This window comes from Rhinolophus hipposideros (assembly GCF_964194185.1).
Source record: "Rhinolophus hipposideros genome assembly, chromosome: 2".
Lineage (NCBI taxonomy): Eukaryota > Metazoa > Chordata > Mammalia > Chiroptera > Rhinolophidae > Rhinolophus > Rhinolophus hipposideros.
In genome coordinates, this window is record NC_138048.1 from 103,812,443 (window position 1) to 103,836,152 (window position 23,710).

The following is a 23,710-nucleotide window of genomic DNA, read 5'->3' on the forward strand; positions in this document are numbered from 1 at the left end:
TTATAAACGAAATATTCACAGCCCATTTCACGTTGACTCTGTGTCTTCACACACGTGATAAGGACACACAGCCTCACTGATCTTTACAATCAAAAGATGATGCTCCCGAAAGGGCAGCATCTTTTAAGGTGGGGATCGCCCAGGTGTCCTGATGCTTTCAGTCCAAGCATCAGGACGGAGCAGAGCACAGCGCCAGGCAGGATCTGGGATGTGCGCCTCCTCATCCGACTGTCCCCTGCATGGACCGGTGCTTCCGTCGCAGCCCCGCTGGGCCCACTGCAGTCTGACCAGTCCGGATTCCCCCTTTGACCGCAGTGCATCCCAGCCTGGGCGCCCATGGCCCCCACATCCCGCTTCCCTAATACGCTGAGCCACCCATCCCAAGCACTGTCACCCAGGCACGAATGGACCCAGGTGAGCTTCTAGCCTCAGGGACACACTGCTGAAACCAGTCCATCCCGACAGGTCAACCATCACCAACGGATACCCATGGGCCAAAATGAACCCAGGGACATGTTTTAATTGGCCTACCTATTTGGAATTAGCTGTAACACTTAAAAATTAGGACATTTCACATCAAATTTCTTGCTGCTTTTGGAGAAATGAAAGCTCCTTCCCACATGGCAGTAACTGGCTGGGGCCCAGGAGCACTGCCCTGATTACCTGGGGACACACTCTCCAGCTGGGCTCGTGTGCCACCCACCTCTTCCGCCCCTGGGCATCCAGGTTGGACGCCACTCATCTGGGCCCTGACAGCAAGTCTGGCACCAACCAGCCAGACCTCCCGTGAGGTCCTTGAAGATATTTCTTCCCAGTTAGGTCTAGCTTAACTCATCGGAGTGACTCTAGTGCCTCTCCAAATAGCAGGGGTCCAATTTGGCGATTCCTTAAGAAGTTAAACACAGAATGAACACGGGACCCAGCAAGTCCCAGGAATGTACCCAAAAGAACTGAAAGCAGGGACTCGAGCAGATCCACGCACACTCATCTTCATAGCATCATCATTCACAACAGCCGAAAGGTAGAAACAGCCCAGGTGTGGACAGGTGAATGGATAAGCAACATATGGTATATCTGCAGGATGGATTCTTCACCCATGAAAAGGAATAAAGTTCTGATAAATGCTACCATATGAATGGACCTCGAAAACATCATGCTAAGTGCAATGGGCCAGACACAAAAAGACACATACTGTCTGATTCCACTTATGTGAGGTCTCTACAATAGGCATATTCATAGAAACAGAAAGTAGCACGGAGGTTTCCAGGGGCTGGGGGCAGAGGAAAATGGGGAGTTATTGATTAATGTGTACGTGTCTCCATTAGTGGAAATGAAAGTTTTGGAAATAGATCATTCACACACGATTGTGAATGAAATTACCACCATTGAATTGTACACTTAAAATTGATTAAAATAGCAAACTTTATGTTACATGTATTTTACCACAATTTTTTTTAAAAAGAGAGAGAAGGGGTGAAGGTCTGAACCCCTTTTCTCCCAGAAGCTCCCTGTCCTCTTGCAATCAGTCCACTGACCCTCGTCGAATCGCCCTACAGACACAGAGGAAACGAAGGGGCAGCCCTTGTAGCACCCCCAGGGGTCTTACTATGCTTTCCTCAGGGTTCCTCCTTGCCTAACCTGCAAATCACCAAGACAGGCCACTCACATGACTTCTCAGAACAAGTCTTTCCCCGGGTGACTATCCACTGACACGGAGGAGGGATTGGCAATGACTCTCGCTAAGGGATGTTAAGTTCGCTTTCATCAGACAGTAGACCAGGTCCGTGGTAAGAAAACTGCCCTGTGCTGCACACCCGCTCCACGTGGGGTGCGGGGTGCTGCGCGGGGTGCTGCCAGCCCCAGAGCCCAACCCTCCCTCAGCGAGAACACATCTGGCCTAGAGCACCATCCACCCAGAGGAAAGAGGGCCTCCAAAGGCATGGTGCCCACACCACCCAGGGAGTCAGAGCTGGGACTGGAACCCACGAAACCCAATCAGTCCAGCTGCCAAATCCTCGCTCTCCTTCCTATCCCACAGTCCTCAGAAGGAAGACCTAACCCAGAAGGAAGCAATGTAGCAAATGTCAGTTTACTGTCATCAAAACGCCAGAGGCATCACAAAGAAAAATATAAACTCAATATACTACGCAACTATGAAATACTGATAAAATAGATGTGTGGCTTGGAGCTGGGGAGGGGTGGGAGGGAGAAGGGGTGCAGGCAGGGGAGGGAGCAGAGCGTCTGGTAAGAGACACGTAAATTTGAAGCTTGGGTCTATTATTAACCAAATATCTGTGTCTATTTAGGCAAGCCTATAAGGGGGCATTTCACAGAGACACAAAGTTGCGTCACTTAGGTGAGTTTCCACTCGCCACTCTCTGGTGTCAGCCAGAAAGATGGCATATTCAACAAGATTCAACGGAAGGGTTACGTGAGGGAGTTATGGGCAGAATTAGGAGAGTCAAAGAGCAGAGATGGGGAAGCACCTGGACCAGCCAGAGGCCTCAAGGTGCAAGAGGACAGAGCCACCCACAGGGGCCTTAAGCCCAGAGGGCAGAGCAAAGAGGAAATCAGTCCACCTTTCTCACTTCCTGCCAGTGCAACCTTGTGGCCGAGAGCAACCAGAGCCCAGGAAGGAGCAGAGAACAAGGGGACCGGGGACCGGGAACCTGGACAGCGGCCAGCACACCTGCTGGGAGAGAGCCCAAGGCTGCTGGCAGCTGGCGGAGGGGGCTCGCTGAGGTGGCTGCCTCTCACAGGCCAGCCCTGAGGCACCGGGGATGAATTTCTACACATCCTGGTCCTTCACTGGTGACCACTGCAGCTCCGAAGGATTTACAGCAGATGGTATGTAACTCTGACGAACAGGAGCTCCTCACAAGCTGAACTCGTCACAGTCATTTGTAGGTCCCCATGCCTGGGACAGAGTAGGCACTCAATAAACGTCTGTTAAACTGTATTCCTTTTATTATGTAAAGGTATCGCTCAGGCTGAGGCTCTGAAAGGCCATGGATTTACTGCATTTTTTGTTACCTGCCAACTAGCGAAAGAGCACAAAAGGCTGGGTGGACCCATAAAACAGAGGTAATGAATAAGTCATTTCTAACAAGGCTGGTTTTATAGGCATCACACCTCCGCTGGGCCAAATGGGCTCATTTTAGAGGTGAAATCTATTCTGCAAGTGTGGAGACCAAAAGAAAGCCATGGACGGCACTAAAAGAAAGGGAGGCTTTACGGGTCGGGGCTCCACCACGGCTTCTCCAGGAGAGGCGCTAACTTCCACCGACGGGGCTCGGGGGTTTGGGTTCAACATCCGTAGAAGTCTCCAGGGCCTTCATTAAGGCAGCCTGTGTAAAACGCCCGCCATTTGTCCCAGGCCAACACAAACAGGCTCCTGACGTGGCGTGGGAAGCCAAGAAGGCTCTGCGTTGTGAGCCCCGGCTGCGGAGCGGGACACCGGGGGGCTCGCCCTGGGGTGGCGCGTCGCGTCCTGGCTGACACATGCACACATACATGCACATATGCACACGCACAGACGTGCATGTCCATACCGCCACCATGCTGAGCGGGCAGCAGACCTGGAGCGCCAGGCCAGCACGGATTTTGAAGACGTCCGTCACAAGGCCCCACCGTCCTAAACTATTTGCCCCTTATCCTGTTAGCCTGGCCTTGACCTTCTGGAGAGCTGTGTGGTGGATAGGAAACCCCAGCTCAGATTCAGGTCACCAGCTCTGCTACCTACCAGCTGGGAGGCGCTGCCTGCTCTGGGCCTTGGTGGCTTCAGTTTTAAAACGAGAAAACTGGAACATCCTCTCTTTCTTTTATTTAACATTCAGAAGTCAGCTTCGAGATTCAATGTTTAGCCCCAAATGTTTAATTCTTGGTTAAAAACCAGAAGAACACCACCTCTAGGGTTCCAATATTAAAGGATACAAGTTACTTGAAAAGAAAGAAGTAGCCAGTTTGAAGAGGATTTGGAGAAAGCCAAGAGCTTTCTATCTAGTCCAGTTATTTTAGCAAAGGTTCATTTGTTCAACGGGCCGTCACCATGACACTCTGGAAAATTCTGAGACTACCAGGGAATCCCACATTGGTGGGGGGCCGGGGAGGAGCTTAGGACGTGTGCAAAAAGCGGGCAGACCTACATCAAGCATTCCAAGGAGAAGGTCTGAGAAGCCCGCGTTTCAGAAAGTACAGAAAGGACTGTGTGCTTACGGGAGCAGCTGACTGACAAGCAGGCTGTGGGTAGAGTTTCCAAACTGCAAAGCACGTTACTAAAAGATAAAACTTCCCACTTTCTCCTGACACTCCATCTTGTCAGTTTTCCGCAGGCACATCAACAGCTGATTCTTTTCAACTGTTTAACATGGTTGTTGACCAAATCCCCATTGTACCTGAATAAAGGATGAGTGAGTGAGCCGGACCGGCAGCCAGTGCAAACTGGGTGGGCCACTGACTGCGGCCTGTCCCCGGAGGCCCCTCACGTCTCTCAGACACAGGAGCGGAGGAAGCGTTTCACAACACATTAATGGGAAAAGCCAAAACGCTTTGTAAGTGTCCAAACAGAAATGCCCTCACTAAATGCCTACTATGGGCAAAACACTGGAAAAGTGATACAAAGATTAACAACATATGGTCCTGGCCTTCCAGTGATCTTGAATTACAGTTGAATAGGGCAGACAGATACATAAATAATACAACAGCATGTGTACACTACTTACAGTCTACAAAAAAAAAAAAAAAACATTCTTAAGGAAGAGAGCAATCAGATCTAAGGTTCCAAGTCACAAGACGTGGGTTAGAAAGTTGAAAGAAAAATTGTAAATCCTGCAACTCGTGACGTGAGCATCGGTGCGATTTTCGTCAATCGGGGTAGAAGCCCTTTGTTGGGGATAAAAGATCAACTAGTTGTCCTCATAGCATATGGTTCTAAGATGTGTTGTGTTCGTAGTTTAAGACTAAAACATATTATACTGTCAGAATTGTATACGTGCTGGCGGATGGGAAGACCGGATGCCCCCACACCCCAGGAGGGTGATGACCAGCCATCCAGAACCATTACAAACCAGTAGGCTACTGGTTTGACTTCAAATAAACAAGCCCAGGGCCACGTGGAAACGACCACCACTCTCCCGCCAACTCATAGGAGCAAAACTGCCAAAGGCTCATGTTCTCTCAAAAAGAACTTACGTAGAGTTCTATGCTTTGTGTTTTATATAAAGGCAATAACATAGGCATCTTGTAAAACAACCAAACCCACTTTATAAAAATGCGGCAAAATGTTAACCAGGGGTGAATCCAGGTGTAGGTTACGTAGGGTTTGTGTATTATTCTTTTACCCTTTCTTAGTATTTAATTTTTTTTTTAAATAAAAAATTGGGAGGAAATGAAGGGATTTGCTCCAGAAACTCTAAGGCCCCTGCCAGCTCTGACATTAGCTGTAGGTTTTTGTCCTGTTGTTAATCCTGGAATCATCAAATACACAATTTTTGTAATAAAAAAGTATATACTGGGGGTGCCAAAAAAATGTATACACGTGGACACTTTGGTCAACGTTGCTCAAGCAGTAATTCGCCGTAATCAGAAGTGTCTGGATGCTGATGGTAACCACTTTGAGCACCTCTTGTAATTGCAGAAGTCAAACGTGACTTGTATTTATCTTTTGTTATTGGTATATATTGAATATTACAATTAATACAGCTTTCCTTTCTTAACATGTGTGTACATTTTTTGGCACCCTCTGTATATATATATCAAAAAACAAAACCACCCAGAACACCTTTTAGCGTTTCACATCTCAGTTCAGCATGACCCTTTGTGCTGTCTGCATTCGGACAGGGTTGCTAAGGACACTGCAGGCAAGAACACCTCCCTGAAAACCCCAATTTGGATCACCAAGGGCCGTTCCTCCAGAGGCCCGGATGCTGAACAGTCCAAATGCAGGAAGTACTTTCCCCAAGCACAAACCCCAGTGCGTTTCATGAAGCTTTTCAGTATGTGTGGAATCAGTGTATTAATAACAGCTTATTGGCACTGAATGAAAAACACACAAGTCTTAATCTTAGGTCTTGAATTGTCTCCAGGTTGTACGTAATACCTAGCTGCAAGGAATAGAGCCATGAGCATGCTTGGTGACTGGAGCTGTGGAGTGAGACCTGGGGTTTGAAACCAGGATTGGTAGCTTAACAAAATTTACTGGTTGTAGAAAAAGTAAACTTGCCTCTGGGGAGGTGAGCTCAGCCTCACCATTCTGACAGCAGCCCCTGGTGGCCAGTTTAGTAAAAAGTGTTGGCTCTGATGCCGAAAGTTCTGACCTTGACTCAATGAAGGTTACTGCAAGCAGACAGGCCATTCTAGCTGGGGGGTGACTAGGGAAGCAGCAGAAATCCAAACTACGATGCACCTTTGAATCACATAAACACCGAGTCATTAAGGTACCTGTCTTTTGCATTTAAAAAAAAAAAAAGCAGTACTGTCTTTCAAAAAAATAAAATTTATTTTAAAAGGGCAAGATTATAATACAAAGCAGATAATACCTTAGTTTGAAAGTGCTTTGTTCCTTAATTGTGTAGAAAACCTTTAAATATTCAAGGAGCCAGGATTCCTACACAAAATGAAGCATGTTTTGTCGACTTCCCCACACAGCTCCACCAGACACATACCAAACGCTAGGAATGCCCACTGTCATATAAGGAATATGACAGAAACTTCTAGAAAATGCTGCTATCACTCATTCAGAGAACAAAATCAAACAGTCAAGACTGCACCATATGGCAGGCACTTCTAGAAAATGCTGCTATCATTCACTCAGAGAATAAAATAAAACAGTGAAGACTGTGAGGCCTGATTTCTAGTGCCACAGGTTCACGCCATTTCACGGGATATAAATAGAAGAATGTTCAGAGGCTGACAGTTGGTTTCAAGGCAGACAACCACAAGGAGAAGCCACAGCTTCAAGCCAACTTCTTCGTTAAGGTGCACTCTGTCCTCAGCCATGAGAACAATCTGGAAACAATCTGCTGGGCAGCTGCTCTCATCAACAAACTGTTTATTGTAAGAAAGTGGCTGGGTCAAAGGCTAAACATCAACCCAAACCGAAAGCATATACGGAGCAAAAATCAATCCCGCCTCTGCTACAGAAACCCAGGGCTGTGCGTGTGGAGAAGGGAGGGAGAGCAACTCAGGTTTGGCTCTACATGGGTGAGAGTCAGGACAAAACTTCAACGTGCAGAGTGTGTTTTGCATGTTCTTACAAATGGTTATTTGTTGCTATTTTCAGAATAGCCAAATATTGCGAGCGAAAATATGGCATTTCAAAGGAGGCACAGAAATCAACTTTCCAAATCACTTCCCCCCAAAAGTTGCAATGCTTCCTTCTTGCACTTTTTATAAAGGGACAGACACGTACACACAACGCACGCATGATACAGCCCATCTTTAAATATGCCTGATTAGAAACTGGAACGCTGACTGGGTGAGAGACTGTACGAGGGAATTGTTTTCTTTGAGGTGTGACGGTGGTATTTGGGTTATGTTTTTAAACAGCGCTCTTATCTTTTAGAGACGCGTACTAAAATATTTACAGATGGAAGATCTGATCTGAGATTTGCTTCAAAATAATACAGAAAAGAGGAGTGGGTAGGAATAGTTGAAATAAGGCCAGAATGGAAAACTATGAAGCCGGGAGATGAGTACATAGGGGTTCATGACATCATTCTGTTTCTATCTTTTGTATATTTGAAATTTCCTATGAAACATTTTCTTTCACTTGTGCGTACAGTTCAACAGTTACTACGAAAGAATAAAAAACGTTTTCTTAAATATAAGAAAAGTATTAACCTACCAATGCAAATTCATTAATTCTCCATGAGGGCACATATACTACAGTATTGCTAGGTGTCCAACACGACTCTTTGCGAGCAATGTGTGAAATATAGGTGTTAAATTCTGAGTCCCACCTTGGAGAAGTAGCAAGAGATGTTCCACGATTTTCCACTGCATGTGTGATCCGCAAGCCCGAATCTGTCAGAAACCATACCGCACGCCGTGGGTGAATTGCATTACAGAGCATGAAAACATACGTGAGCTGGTGGGAAAAGCCTACTGACATAAATAAGGGGCGCTGTGTTTTTAAAACAGCCAATGTAGCACACAAACTTTGAAATCGCAACTTGTTTGTAACTTTGAATCTGCTATGTATTGCACTGATAATTCTTAACAGGAAAATTTATTTGCGAAAGAGCCTGAAATAAATAAAACAAAGCAGTAAGTAAAACTTTCTTCATTGTGCTTAAATTAACTGGAAAAAGGAACTGATGATTTCAAACGGTTCCAGCATAAAGATGAAAATGGTTATAATCAGAGATTGTAAAAAAAAGAATCCTTACAAAAAATCCTGACAAAAAAGAATCCTTACAAAAAAAAAAAAAAAGAAGAATCCAAAGGAACTATTTAAAAAGTTAAAAAAAAAAAAAATTTGTTGGATTTTTTTGTTTGGTTGTTTTTTTTGTTGTTGTTTTTGTTTTGTATCTAATTGCTTTTCTGGGACCAGCATAACTACTGCAGAGGCTGGAAAAGATGTGAAAGGTCATCTCATCTACCTTCCCCCACGAGAATAGAGATGGTTTGGTAATGAGAATTCAGTGGCAGCGGGCTGTCCTTTAAAAAGCCATCTTCTGTGACGAGCCCATTTGGCCAACCTGAGTCCACACCTCATCCCACCATCACGGAAGGAAAATACACACGAAGAAGAGAATGCTTCAAACTTACAGACCTTGGACCTTTAAAGCATTTTATTGACTAAACAGTCAAATAAAAACATAAATCGTCCTGTATAGCGAGGCTGACTATGGAAAGCAACACTCGAGTAATAGCCCAGGCAACTCTAGGCTGAAAGAGTCTGGATGTTTCCCACTCCCACCCACCCCAAAATGAACCATCATTTTTTCAATTTAGGAAACCACAGTTTAATGGTTTCTTTTAAAAGACATATTTCCGTATTTACTGACATTAAAAACAGGAAAGGAGGATTAGTGGTGGTATCATTCAATCATTGTAATAACTGCTGTATGTAGGATCCAGCTTTGCTCAAAGACGAGAAAACAACTTGTCAAATGCTTTCCTGTGGCACTGAGAATCAAAGCTGTACAAGTTTTCTAAGGAGAATATTCACTTTTAATTTTAATTTTTCAAACTTTTACTTTGCCTGCAGGAGGCAAGTAGGTGTAAACTAAATGTTTTTTACAGTTCAGGGCTCGGGAGAGACATGTGGTTTGAGAGACTGACAAACAGTTCGGTGCTGCGTCCATTTCAAATCTGGCAATCCCACTGACTGGTGATGATGGTCCATGCCAGTTCAGCGTCACAGGATTCTATTTAGAATTTGAATTTAAATTTTGGGGTGTGAGTGCTAATGTAATTTATCTCTTCACCCATAACGCCTATCTCCCCACACTTGAACCGACAGACACAGGAGACACACAGATTTTCCACCCATACAGCAAAATTATGTTGTCCATTTCCATGTGTCAGTGGGAGAGTGGATTTCCTTTTTTAACAGAAATCTCTAGATATTATACCCTGAGTCTTCCTCATCCTCGGCGGCAAATGGGGAAAAGACCTCTCTCTAGAGGAAGGTTCTATTTCAGCAATCCGACAGCGTTTTCTTGAAGGTTTAGTTAAAACAAACATGTGAATGTATGTATTTTTAATTCACATGTTAAAATTGTAAAGACTCAAATACCACTAAAATATATCCATTAAAACCAATGTTCTAAAGACTAAGCTGTTTTCATTTAAATCCATGTTCCTCAATTGATCAAATGGGTTTGACCTCTAGAATTTTTCCTGAGGAAGAGTATCTCCAAGAACCAAAATTATAGCCTGTAACTCCAATGTCTCTTCCACTGATCACACTATCAAACTGAAGCCTAAGGAAACTTTCAGAAAGAAAACTCCAACACAAGCAGTGGGTTCATGTAGAAGCGACTAGAAACGTACAGTACCTGGAAGGCTGTGTGTGGCCACAGTCGGCACAGCAGCTCCTGGAAAAATGCACCTACTGAGAGGCAGCTATGGGGGGCCCGAAACAAGAATAAAACGCAGAAAATGATTCGCATTCTCTTCCTGTCTCCAAGAGAAACAGAATGATGGACAGACAGACAGACTGACCTGGGCTGAGTTTTCCTGCTGCCATGCTGGCCTGCTTTCACGAGGAAGCCACAGAAACCTCCACCTGGACTGACCCAGCTCACTGCTGAGACCGAGCACGGCCACACCACCAGCCTGGTACCCGCCCAGGCAGGGGAAACAGGCATTACACACCATGCGGGTCCACAAATTGCCTGTCAGTATTGAAACCCCGAAATACGGTAAACATTTTTTCAGGACGGCCCAATTCTCGGAGCAGCGTTCCCAAATTATTAGCACGAATGGAAAGACAATGTGGCCTCTCCCCCAATGATAATTCACATCCCCGAAAACTGAAGGACGACACTGATTGAACAGTGTTCAGGTCTCAGACCCCGGCATTCCTGAACCGACAGGGCAGCTACACCATGGGGAGAACCACAATCCAGGGATTTGGCTGTTACCTCGGGCAGCTGGCCGCTGTGCCCACCGCAATCCCAGCCCTCGGCCGTGCACCTGACCACAAGGTGCGGGCCCTTTGATCAGGCCCCCTAACCTGGTACCGGTGTGGGCTTACTCCTTGGGATGTCTTTTTTTGACTTGGGAGACAAAAATCTGCTCTTCAGAAACTGCAAGACTTCCCAGACAGCTTCAATCGACTTCCCCAGGAGCTAACGCCATACAGAATCCATACCCGCTCACACATGGCAGCTATTAGAGAGCTGGTGTAGAAGACAGAAAACATTTGGTCTTGAAGGATTTTTCATTCCAAAAGAGCCTGTTTCCCATGCACAAATCTGTGACTGCAAAGCGGTGGATATAAATAGTCTGAGGATATAAAACCGCCCTGCCTAGATAGCTGCTACCCCCAGAAAGAAACCGCTGGGAACGATGTGCCTATCAGCCAGAGACCCACGTACTCTTCCCCAGGCCGCCAGCAAGAAAACCCCAACTCTAACACCTCCAGTCAAAACCAGAAAACAACCAAAGATGTGCTGCTATTTCCCACGGCATATTATTAGTCTCTGCCTTGATTTTAGCCCGGAGGCATTAACTGTAAAGGAGCTGCTTTGAAACAATCTTGTGGAAACAAGAGTCAAAGAAGAATACAGTATACACAGTAGCTGAAAAGCTTCTCCCCCAAAAAACAAAATAAAAGCAGCTAAGGAAAACACCCCAAGTGTCAATTGTTTTGCATTTCGATGTCAAAACCCATCATGTCACCTTTGCCACAGGTATTAAGACTGATAACAGGAAGTCAGTTAAAATAAACAAAAAATTTCCAGTTTAGGTGAAGGGCGAAGGAAGAAAGAAAGGAGAGAAAGAGGTATATGAAAGACCCCTAAAAACATTCATAGCTATAAAAGCTTTTAAATGTTTGCTTTCATCTGCCAGCTGCTCCTTGGCTGGTGCCGTGTTGTAACACAGCCGCCAGGACACCACGTCAGCCACATGTCAAAAGCTATTCAGGGCGCACCTGGAATTCTAACTTTCTCTCTAATTTGGATCTCTAAAAGTTGGTTTTTAAGCTGTATTTCAGAGTAACACTAGAAGTTTCCCTCACTGTATATTCAAGATTCAGAACCAGGATTAAGGGGTGGGGGGAGCATGCCATACCAAATACTAAGCTAAAAAAATGAAAAGCAAATATTGTTTTTAATTGTAGAATTCTAATTAACTCCACAACCCAGGCTGCTCTTCTGAGGGGTGAGGAGCCCTCCCTGCCCCACCGCCTCCGCTCAGGGCTACTGTGGGACCAGATGAGAGCATGACACACGTGAAGGCACTTGGTTAACTATAAAGCATGCCATGAAATGAGACATTATCTCTTGTTTTCCAGAAACTTCCGCAGCGAGGTCTCACACTTAGTAGGCGTGCAATGTTTGCTAAATGAAGTGGTCAGTAAAAGAAGGGAGGAATAAAAACCATATGGGATGATTTAGGCTGTTTCTTCATAAAGCAACCAACATCAGATAAGTAACTCCCTGGGTGGATGAGCCTGTACAGGAATTTGCTGACACCTTTCCAAGTATCAAAGACAGCGTTATGGACAATACCTGGTGGGGTTTTGGGGGGGAAGGGGGACGGAAGTACAGCAAAAGGTTTCATGGCAAATAATTTGGGGTTGAATCAGAATGCAATGAAATACTAGTTTTTGTTTTTAAGCATATATGATCCACCCCACAGCTCCCACACGACCACAGTTACGCGCACACAGCAGGGTGATTTGGGGCCAGTTGCTTTCATAACAAACCCAGTTGTCACTTCTTGTTACAGTTACACCTTGACCCTCCCCCCACCCCAGGCAAAGGAACCACATACCCTCTAGCAGGACAGCTACCAACATCCTGCCTGCTTCTCTCTTGGGTCGCCTCCACGTTTAGCCACCAGCCGCAAGGAATGCCCCAGAGAACCCCTACTTTGGAGTTTCTGAAAGAACCCCGAGCTCCACAGACCGGAGCAGGGACACCCCAGGTTAAGGGGCCATGCTAAGCTCCCCAAAAGGGTGGTGCAGGCCCGCCCTCTTCCTGCAGCTGCACTGGGGGATGGAAAGGGACCTGGCTCTGGAGGAGGCTGAGAACGCTGAGGTCATCCTGCGTTCAGGTTCCCATCCTGGCCTGTCCACCAACCCCGCTGCCATCTCCCTCACTGCCATTTCCCTGGCAGAGATCAAAATGGAAACGGAGCCCAGAAAAGGACATAAGACGGTGAGTTTCTCAACTGGACTTTAGGTTCTGCAAGACAAAGTACCGTTTTTTTCTGTAAAATCAGGGCCACTCACAAACACACTCATGTCCACAGGGGAGCTGTCTTCCTGCTAACTTCCCATCACCACCAGAGGCAGGAGGTCGGGGTAGGAGCCGCCCCGGAACCTCGCTCCACAGAACCGGATGGCCCAGCATGTAGCTCCTGGAAGGAAGTTCTCTGCTCGAAAGGACTCACCGTGTGATGGCAGCACACATGTGGTCCTCTGAGAGAAACAACAGCCCAAGGGGTTCTGTCCAGACACTGCTACATCCAAGCAGGGCTGGGGCACCCCAATGAGGAGCCAGTAGAACCTTCCACCCAAGGGCGCCGAGGGACAGCTGAGGCCCAGAGACGCATGCGTGTTATGTGACAGCATCACATCACTTACTATCAAAACCAATGCTTTTTAAACAATTAATATAGGTGTCGAGCATTAAATAAAACATCAATATCTAGAGGAGACTCCTTGCCTCTTATTCAAGCTTTGACCATTTACGGAACGCCTTCCAAGTCTACTGACACAGAGTAATTTGCTTTTTAATTTTTTAATAACGGGTTTTGCTTGTTGTAACAATGATACATGTACATTATAGAAAATTTGGAAAATACAAAGAAAGTGGTAAAAGCTTATTAAAAATCACCCTTTAGCCCACCACCCAAAAATAAGCCCTATATCTACATATACTGTGTATCCTTCCAGGCTTTTTTCTAGGATATAGGGGCTCGTGTGTTTTATTGGTTCACTTTGATGTAGCCCCTCCCAGGCACCCGAATTTCCATCCTGCCCCCGGGAAGGTCTATGAAACAGGAAGACCCAGCTCAGGGAGGAAGTCCTGCTGGCCTACCAGATCTGCACCCAGGCAGAGCCCTGCTTCCTCTTCACGTCACGTGCGGTGATGCCATGAAGTCATACGTGACTGGATTTTACCGCGGAAACCACATGCTGCTGTGGTGTCTGGGTCTCAGAGCACACCCCTAGCAACCGCTAAGGCTCGACTGTACTTTGGGTGTGTTTTCGACTTGGATCGCCGTGCTATGCTTTTTCATTCATATCGCAGTAATATGGAAGCACATCGGTACCTCATAAATCTTCTGTGCTACAGGCTATAAAGAGCGAGTGTCTAGGCACCAAACTGTATAAACACAGCTGGTAAGCCGTAAAACTATTTAGATAACCAGTATGTATATTTTGTTCTTTCATATTCCATCCTGTAATAGTACCTAGTACAAGTAAATGTTTAATGAAAGATGAATATTATTAACTGTGACACTGAAATAATCTCTACAGAACCAAAACAAAGTGCCACCAGTATCACGGAAAACTACTAAATTATACTACGTGAAATTGATGTCGAGAGAAAAAAATTAAATGTCTGAACTGCTTCACAATTCCAGGGCCGCTGTTCACCAGGCAGCCTAGCTCAGCAGCGACACCGTGTGGTGAGAGATCTTTGATCCCCAACAGCACAGAGTATTTTTTGGAAGCAGAGCGCCAGCGCCGGCATCTGTGAGGCAGGTGACGAACAAGGACGGGCCATGGAACTATCACATCACAGGATCCCGGATGCCAAGGTCCTCTCCACGTAACCTAATTCCATGGGGACCAATGAGAAGGCAGCAGGAAAGAAAAAAGCAAACAGAAAGCATTCCAGTCCCGATCCATCATCTATATCTATAATTATTGAGCCACCGGCATTAATGACAAGATGTTCTAACATGTCTCTTCTTTGGCATCAGAAGAACAGGAAGAGTTACCCAGCTGCCCCCAGAAAGACTGTCCCAGTGGGTAAGTAGCTACCTGCACACTCATTCTCATGATAATCCTTTAGAGAACTTTATTCCAGGACAACAAACTCTAAAATCCTAAATTCTTACCTTTCCTTCAATGGCAGACACACGTGCTCCGAGAGGAGTTCCTAAGCACTAAGAAATGAGGGTATACACAGCGGTCCTACACTCACTCAGTTCCTTGGGCTCCCAAAGTGAAACAGAATTCGGGGAGAAGCACTTAGAGGAGAAAGTAGCCCACAGTAGAGCTGTCCAGGACCAGCCAGACCAAATGGAGGACCCGAAAAGAGAAATGAACATTGCTGAAAATTACTCTTTTCCAACGTTAATATGTAATGAGGGCTTTGGTTGGCTTGGAGTCTGTGTGGAATATTTGTGTATGTGTATACAGAACAAATATCTGCTTTAATTTGTTTCAGCATTTCATTCTCATGGTTTGTGATTAGCAGTTACCAATCAATAGGGGGAAATGATTCCCCCACTTCCCCCCAGGCAGTTTTAGAAGACAGAAAAACAAAAATATGAAGCTTCTACTGTGTATTTTAATATAAGGAGATGCCCAATACAAAGCGTTAGGTATTGCAGGTTACCCATCCTAAAGAAGACAGGAAAAGCCTTGAGTTCCAAACTTCTGCTCATAGAGAATAACCTGAGGTGACCCTTTCTTCTCCACTGTTATGTGCAAGAGTCAGAAGGTGCAAGTCCCAAGACCAGCATGGTCAGAGCTACAGGAAAGCTCAAGGGCTCGGTCAAGGGCAAGTGTGGGTCTGTCTTGTTCTCTGACCTTGGAGCAGACAGGCACCTCCTCCCATGTCCAGCCTCGGCCCTCCCCACGTGGGAAGGAGGGAGAGAGAAGGTCTGTGAGAGTGACAGTCACACACGCTTCCCCTGGGGACCAGTAACCCTTACCCATGTGGCTCTGCTCCATCCCTCCACAGGGAGGCCTGTTGGGGGGTCATCAATGAGAGTTGAAGCTCTGAGGACAAGCTTTATTTTGCTACTTTTTTGTAAGTCACCAAACAGAGGGGATGCTTTTTCTTGTATTAACTGAACACATAAACAGATAAATGAAGTGGAGCTTTGATTTCCTGAGACGAAGGTGCAAACAAAAGTCAAACCATTAATGCTAACGAGCACCCACCCATTAAGAAGAATGCCAGCTGGCTAAACACGGTGTAATGAGAATGCAATAAAAGAATGTTTCTTAAATGAACAACAAAAAAAGCATCTACTGCTTGATTATTAACTTTTAAAATTAAAAACATCACTTATAGCACCAGGCACTTGTGAGAAATCTTAGCTGCTTGTAACTTACTCAACCTCCCAACGATCTAATGTTATTATAAATAGTCGTACTATCTTTTAAATAATATAATTTACACAGAACTTTCACATCTCTCATCTAGTCCTCTCATAATGCTATAAAATCTCCTAACCCTGAATGCTCCAGATTTTCTATCTGTCTCTTCCACATGAGCACAGCTCACTCAGAGCTCACAGCTCTACTCTGCTCTGCCCTGCACACTCCGTTTGCTAAGAGATGGAGCATACCCAAAGCAGAGTTCCTCATCTTCTAAAAGGATGGGGTAGGAAGTGTGCTGTGTTCTTTTCAAGGGAAAACAGGTAACTTTGGTGTTTCGAGTCACCTGGACTATTAGGCATTTGCTGAATCTACACAGTTATGTCCCCCAACTCACCAATTTCCCTATTTAGGAGAGACAACAGAAACAGGCCCACAAAATAATTTGCCACGATTAATAAGAAATTGACAGCTTGGCAAAGCAAAGGGATTAGCAAGAAGACACACTTGGAGAATCTGGAAACCTGCCCAAACCAGGTATCAACCAGAGGCATCAAATGCAAACACAAGGCCAGGAAAATTCCCACATACAGCCCCACCTCAATAGGCATTATCCCGTTAGACACAACTAAAAAGTATAAACTGAAATCCAGAGCCCCCTTCGCCACAAGATGGCAGACGTGAGCACAACTGAAACAAAACGGGATTTTCCCTTCCCAAGGTTTGCAGAGAAAGACCCAAATCAAAACAAAGGGTTTTCATCCCAAATGCAAATACACTCTTGACACATAAAACTGTGACCCTTTTTCCCCCAAAGTGGGAAGGGCCCGAACCTTAACACATAACACCTTCTAAACATTAGTAGTCCTCATTCCCCTCTCTTTCACACAAACACCAAAAATGTCCGTTATACTTGGACATCTTTAAGATTGTCCTGAGGTCAAATGAGAAAAAGAAAATCAAAGTCGAACCCACTGCCATGGCCGAGTGAGGAAGAGGGGGGCCGTTCTGAGAAGGGCAGCTGGAGAGCACACACTCACCTCCGTCGCCCACAGTAGGTGAAGAGGCGTTAAGGCAGGAACTTGTTTTATGTCACAGCTTAGGCCGAGGGTGGTCAGGATCTCCTTAAGGACTTCGTATCTTCCACTATTGCTGGACTTCAGCAGATTAAAATCCTCTTGAGTTTTCACTATTGATGAGCTGGGAGGTAGTTCCAAGTACACCTGCGGGAGAGAGACACCACTCTAAACCGGGGGCGCTGAGAGACACCGAGAAATAGCGTCTTTACGAGTGTTTCTGAAAACTTGAACATGAATCTTCCTCATTATCCACAGGATGTAAACTTTGGAAAGTAATGACAAGCAATGAAAAGATTCAAAAGAGCCTATTCAAGTGGCTGTCAGGCTGGGAAGCCGCTGTGGAAATGACCCTGGAATAGAAATCAAACTCTTTCCAGGTCCCAACTTGTATCACTGATCATTCTTGGGCAAGTCCCTTAACTTAGTGATGCAACCAAAACACTTAGAAATATGGTTGTGCTGAGATCCCAACTACCGTGTTTCCCCGAAAATAAGACGGCGTCTTACATTAAGTTTTGCTCCAAAAGAAGCATTAGGGCTTATGTTCAGGAGATGTCATCTTTAAAAAATCATGATAGGGCTTATTTTCCAGTTAGGTCTTATTTTTCAGGGAAACATGGTATAAAGTCTTTACTAAACTCAGGAAGGCACATGGGTCAGGCCTGAAACGCCCCTCTCCCTACGTGTAAGGAGTAACTACCGGAAAGCAACACCAGGGAGCAGAGCAGCCTCAAGCCCTGTTTTCAGTGTTTGCAGGAATTAAAATAGATGAGTGGGTTTGGGGGGACCCCAGAAAGGCTGCCCCACCTTCCTTCTTCACCTGACTGAATTTTAAGATCAGGAACTTCATGCATTTAGTTCAGGTTTTACTGCCCAGTGAAAATTAAAACAGCCCCACCTATCCATGAAAGGTCTGCGTTTTGGTATGGAGGGACGTACTGGAACTTGGAGCTCTCTTGAGATCAGATTTTAACTGGGCGTTGGAGCCTGGAAGGTGCCAGAATACTGAGTACGCAGGAGAGCAACCTGACTGTGTTTGCTGAATTGTTTTGCTAGGGCCAGGGGTCAGCTATGGGTTTCGGCTGTACGCAGAGCTCCCGACCTGATGGTGAAGGAGCATTATGAAAATAAAAAGCATGGTGCCAGCGTTTAGGCAACTTAAAATCTCCCAATTCCCACCCAAGCCTTCACCAAGCCAGAAATACTGTCCACATGTACTGTCCAAATGGTCCAGCTGTTGAAAGTGGAGCCCAACCTGACAAGTGGGTAGAGCAGTGTCCACCACGGCCCCATGCTATAGGGGCCCCCTGCCTCACCCCCAACCAAGCAGCCCGGCCCCAGCAGCAGGCGGGTCTCTCCTCTAAAGCCCTGAAGAGAAGAGCAAGCAGAAGAACGAAATCTTGTAAGGAATGGGAATCTACTGAGTCTCTCTCCTACTGCACGATCTTACCCTAAATGTGTCATCTCCTCCCCAGTGGACAAAGCCAGGGCTGTGTGGGTCGCCAGTATAACAGCAGCTCACGTTTAACTCACGTGGGCACGTGGCTATCCTAGAGATTGCCCCTTACAGGCGGCAGAAGTCAAATGAGCGAGGCTCTAGGCCCACCTAGGCCCCAGGGAGAGGGGCGAGCGTGACCAATGGCACATGCCCTCCCTGGGCTGAGTGAACACACAGAGCCCAGCAGCACACCCAGTGGGGTGCGCTGAACTTGCTGTCACATGAGACACTCCGAGGAGGAAAAGGAGGGCTGGCCTCCTTCCCAGGACTCCAGCGGGAGTTCCACAAGAGAAGGGAAAAGACAGCCACTTACATTGTGTGAGGAGCACACTGGTCAGCTGCCAAGAGAAAGCGAGAAGAGCAGCCCCCGCTGGCTCAGCACCTCCCTTCACAGGACTGAATGGCAGAGTGTGTTCACGCGGGGTTTGCACTCCTGGTCCCCTGTGGGGTCTGACCAGTGTCTCGTCCTCTGGCTGCAATGCTGTTACCATAGTGATGGGCCCACTTCTAGAACTTGGCTTCTTTTAAAATGAAGGCTTTTTGCGGCAGCCGGATGGCTCAGTTGGTTGGAGCATGAGCTCTGAACAACAGGGTTGCTGGTTTGATTCCCACACGGGCCAGTGAGCTGCACCCTCCACAACTAGATTGAAAACAATGAGCAGCCGCTGAGTTCCTGGAGGGGTGGCCGGATGGCTCAGTTGGTTAGAGCGCGAACTCTCAACAACAAGGTTGCCGGTTCAATTCCCGCATGGGATGGTGGGCTGTGCCCCCTGCGACTAAAGATTGAAAATGGCAACCGGACTTGGATCTGAGCTGCGCCCTCCACAACTAGATTGAAGGACAACTATGTGGGGCTAATGAGCCCTGGAGAAACTCACTGTTCTCCAATATTCCCCAATTTAAAAAAAAAAAAAATTAAAAAAAAACAAGTCTCAGAGCCGGGTTAAATGTTTAAAAAAATAAATAAATAAAATGAAGTCTTTTTGACCAGACCCAAAGGCAGAATTCAAATGACCCCACTCACAAAAAAGGCAGTACGAGGAGGGGGTGCTACTGGCATCCAGTAAGTAGCGCTAATAGCCTACAGTGCAGAGGCTGACCCCCTGGCAAAGAAGGATCTGGCCCCAAATGGCGAGTGCCACGGTGGAGAAACTGCTATGAAAGCAGAACCACTTCCCCGTGTGCTAAGTTAAATAAGAAAGAAATATATTTTTGCATGGTGCCGGTAGGGTACTAGACTTCCCAGGGCGATCACTTCATAAGTGATATAAACATCTAATCACTACGCTGTATGCCTAAAACTAATATAATATTATATGTCAACTGTAATGGAAAAAATTTTTAATCAGATAAATAAAATTAATATCAGATGTTTGAAAACAAATATTTTTAAATCCATTTTAGAGATTTTATTTGGACAACTTCATGCCAAACTCCTGGCCCACTTGATAATCCGATGTCAGAATTAATCCACAGCGTTAATTTGCCCTGCAAACCTGATCAGTACAGCAAGTATTATACAATTTCCTTTTTCTTGCTGATGACGGATGGCAAAAGATGACTACACAGCCCCTTGGCCGGCAGACCGCAGCCCTCTGCGCAGCAGTGGTTTCCCCTGGGACTATTTCACCCTCTTACTGGGTTACGTCATTGCTCGACTTATTTCAAAGATAAAGGCTATGAAATTGAATAAGGAAAGAGGAAACTAACCAGCCTGTGATAGTATTTATTGGTTGGTCTCGGTGGCGAGGTATCGCAGTGACACAGGCCTGAGGAGAACACAGCGACCCTGTCACAGAGACTGGAAGTCATTTAGAATCAGAAGTGACTTTCTAATCCTCTGAATCTGATTTCTGGAGCTGCCTCATATTGCCTTTTTTCTAGAGCAAAGCATGCAGTATCAAATTTTATGAGAGTAATGGGGTCAATTTAAATGGGGCAGCAAGCAGACTTGCTGTGTAACTCAGAGAAACGGGTCGCAGCAGCGCCAAATCAATGTGGCGTACAAGGCGTACAAGTCTGTTGACCAGGGTGCTAAAATTTGCTGTTCAAAACTGAAATACGGCCCTAGGAAGTCGGGTTTTTAAGTGGATTTTCTGAGAATGCAGTTACTATAGTTACTGTATTTGCAGAAAAAAAGATGAGACGAACATTTATTAGGTCTCCAAAAATGAATTCATGTGGTTTGCAGCCTCTATAGGAATCCTGACTAGTTTGTCCATGTCCATCTGTCTGAGGGACCAGATTTCTTAATTATATGCATCTTTAGCTGAGTATTAGCTTAAGAACAAATGAGTGGGAAATGGTAAGGAAACAAACCTAAACCTTTAAAGAATGTTTAGTCAGAAAACCTGCGACTTGGGAGGGCTGGAAAGAGACACTGCACACGAAATGAAAACAAACAACAACAACAAAAAAGAAACAGTTCTCTAACTCAATGAAAAGATTCCCATAATAAAACGAAATCTGTTACACTCATCCTGGGAACAATTGTGGACAAAATATCTGTATGTGCTTAGTTGTTTCATTAAATGATCAGTCCTTAAGGACGAGTGTTCATCTCACTCCAACAGCAACTTTTGCCCTAAACCATTAAACGATTTGCAGTAAATGATCAGGAATTCCAAAAGTCTCTCCTGCTGCCGCTTTCTTAAACAAACAAACAAAAACTAAAAGGACAAGGGGAGGAAAAAAATTCCAGCAGTTGAGCTAAAGGACCACCAAAGGACGGGAAACAAGTAGCCTTTTCCTTTGTCTCCCTTTCCGTTTTTTTCTTACCTACATATGAATACGCCCTAAATCTAAATCACTTCAACAGTTTCTTATTTGAAATTTTTCTTAGTGCTTAGATTTTCAGAGTGACAAACCAAGAGGAAGGGATTGAGACTTTGAAGACATTTCCAACACTCACTGCTTCCTAGTTAGGAGCATTTATGGAAACCCTGGACATCAATTATAATACTTTTCAAGTGATGCTTCCTAACCTTTGGAATCACCACCCCAACGCATTCAATAAAGGTTTGATTATATTAACTATCAATAAAGGTTCAATTATATTAACCAGAGTGTGCTTTAAGACAAGAGAGTGGACTAATGTATTTTAGGAGGATTATTACCAGTACAGATCAAAACAAGAAAGAATTTTCCGACTAATCCTTGGTTAACCAGCAATCCTAAATTAGCCAAAACACCTTCTGCCACGTTCCTCCATCACGAGTATTTTGGTTAGACGGGATATTCAGGCAACAGGAAAGCCCTGGTCTAAACCGTCTACTCACCATCAGAAATAACTCCCAGCCAAAGGTCAAAAGTACCCCGCAGAGCAGATCCTCCAACCTTCCACGTGCAGCCACAAACGGCGTGTTCCCCGTCAGATACCCAGAGACCATTACCTGGGCACCTGCCTCCGTACCTGGCAAAGAACAGCTTCTCCTCCATGTGTTCCAAAAGGCACTTGCACAACCAGCTTGTCCCTGTCCTCATTCTCCAGGTGGCCCCGGAGCTTGCCCAGGCTGAGCCGCTCCCCGGGGCCCTCGTGATAAACGCAGCCACTGCTCAGGATGTTGAGCTTCACCTGGCTCTGGTCAGCCTTGGAGAAAACCAAGTTCTGGACTGTGTCCTGCAGTGCATCCTTGCGTGTCACCTGGAAGCCAGCAAACGTGAAGGGGGAACACAGGCCCAACACCTTCCCTCCCTGAGAAAGATAGGCCATGAACTTCTGGTGCAGGTCTTCGGGAATAGACTCCCTGCTGGCAATGACCAACAACAGACAATTGTCGGCCCACGGGTCTCTGAGAGCACTCTGCCCCGGCAGGTGGTACAGCGTGTAGCTGTCGGCGTCCACACAGTCAGCCAGGACAGACCAGACCTGCTGGAACCTGTCCTGGGCTTCCTGCGAGTCACAGCCCACATAGATGAGGATATTGGGTGCCTTTCCCACAAGGTTGATTCTCCCTTCTCTCTCCAGGCAGGTGGCATCAGCAACACCCTCCAAACTGCTCCTAGGATCGTAGGGAAGATCTGGAATGTTCTCTGCAGATGCAAACTTGACGGATTCAATGGTGATTTTCTCAAGCTCTAAGCACTTGTGGCAACTAGACAGATGGAGGTGACAGAGCTCGCTGGGCTCCCCAGCAGACTCGCCCCCAGAGGCCCCGCCTTTTCCCTGGGTCAGTTCTGCACCAAGAACCTTAGGGTCAGCTTTGTCCACGTGCTCCATAACGTCTGGCTCCGGCTCACGCTCCACAGAAGATTCGGGGTTCCGCCACTGGATTCGAGCTGGCTCGTTTGCGGCTTGGTCCTTAAGTTCCTTCAGAGCAGAGTCCTGCAGGTACACAGCTAAAGCACAGGCAGAAAGGACACTCAGTCAACTCTTCCAGTTTGTCATGCAGCTCAGTTCAAACCTCATGGCCCACGCTGAACTCTCAGCCTCACATTCCCGGCAGCCGCGTGCACGGCTCCCACCTATGTCCCCACCTCAACTCTGTGGCATTCTGTGGTACCACATCATTGCTCCTGCTTGCTAGGACGTGCCCCTGACCATCCCATAAGACACAGAAAAACCTCAGATCCTTTCATTGACTGGTGAGGAAAGTGAGATTCAGAGACATCATTTTGCCTACGTACTTGTACATTCAATTTCTTACGTGTCAATCTTCTATTGGATAACGAAACTAAGAAAGAAAAAAGGCACACATCTAAAGTCTCTCCAAATACACCCCAAGGAAAAGTCACTACCGGGACACTTCATAGGATCAACCCAGGAGAAGGGTCTGTCCAGCATCTTATCTCAGGACTGAAATATAAGTTTACAGTCATTGATTCAAAAAACATTCATTGAGCACCTGCAACACAGCTTACATGGTATTAGGCACAGGCACATGGCAAATGGGGAAATTAAGTGATTTACACAAATTTCCAGAGCTGGTAAGTGACACTCATTTGCTCAAGATACAAATGAAGACTTTCACAGACACAGAAAGCCTGCTTTTATTTTTCAAGATTTTTATTAAAAACATAGCTAACATACAACATTATATTAGTTTCGGGGTATACCATCGTTATTCAACATTTATATACCTAAAGAAGTGATCACCGTGATAAGTCCAGCAACCATCTGACACTGTACCATGCTATCACAATATTATTGACTGTATTCCCCATACTGTA

The 23,710-nt window shown here is 45.8% G+C and overlaps 1 protein-coding gene across 4 annotated transcripts in view; it reads right to left on the bottom strand.

Moving 5' to 3' along the window:
- Nucleotides 1-23,710, bottom strand: part of HLCS (holocarboxylase synthetase) — a 194,352-nt gene that overhangs the window by 141,452 nt on the left and 29,190 nt on the right. For all 4 annotated transcript variants that reach the window (XM_081029111.1, XM_081029110.1, XM_081029109.1 and 1 more), the window contains exons 4-5: nt 21,954-22,879; nt 17,005-17,187 (exon numbers count right to left, since the gene is read on the bottom strand). In XM_081029111.1, the coding sequence (XP_080885237.1) occupies nt 17,005-17,187; nt 21,954-22,879 (1,109 nt within the window). The remainder of the gene's footprint in view (nt 1-17,004; nt 17,188-21,953; nt 22,880-23,710) is intronic.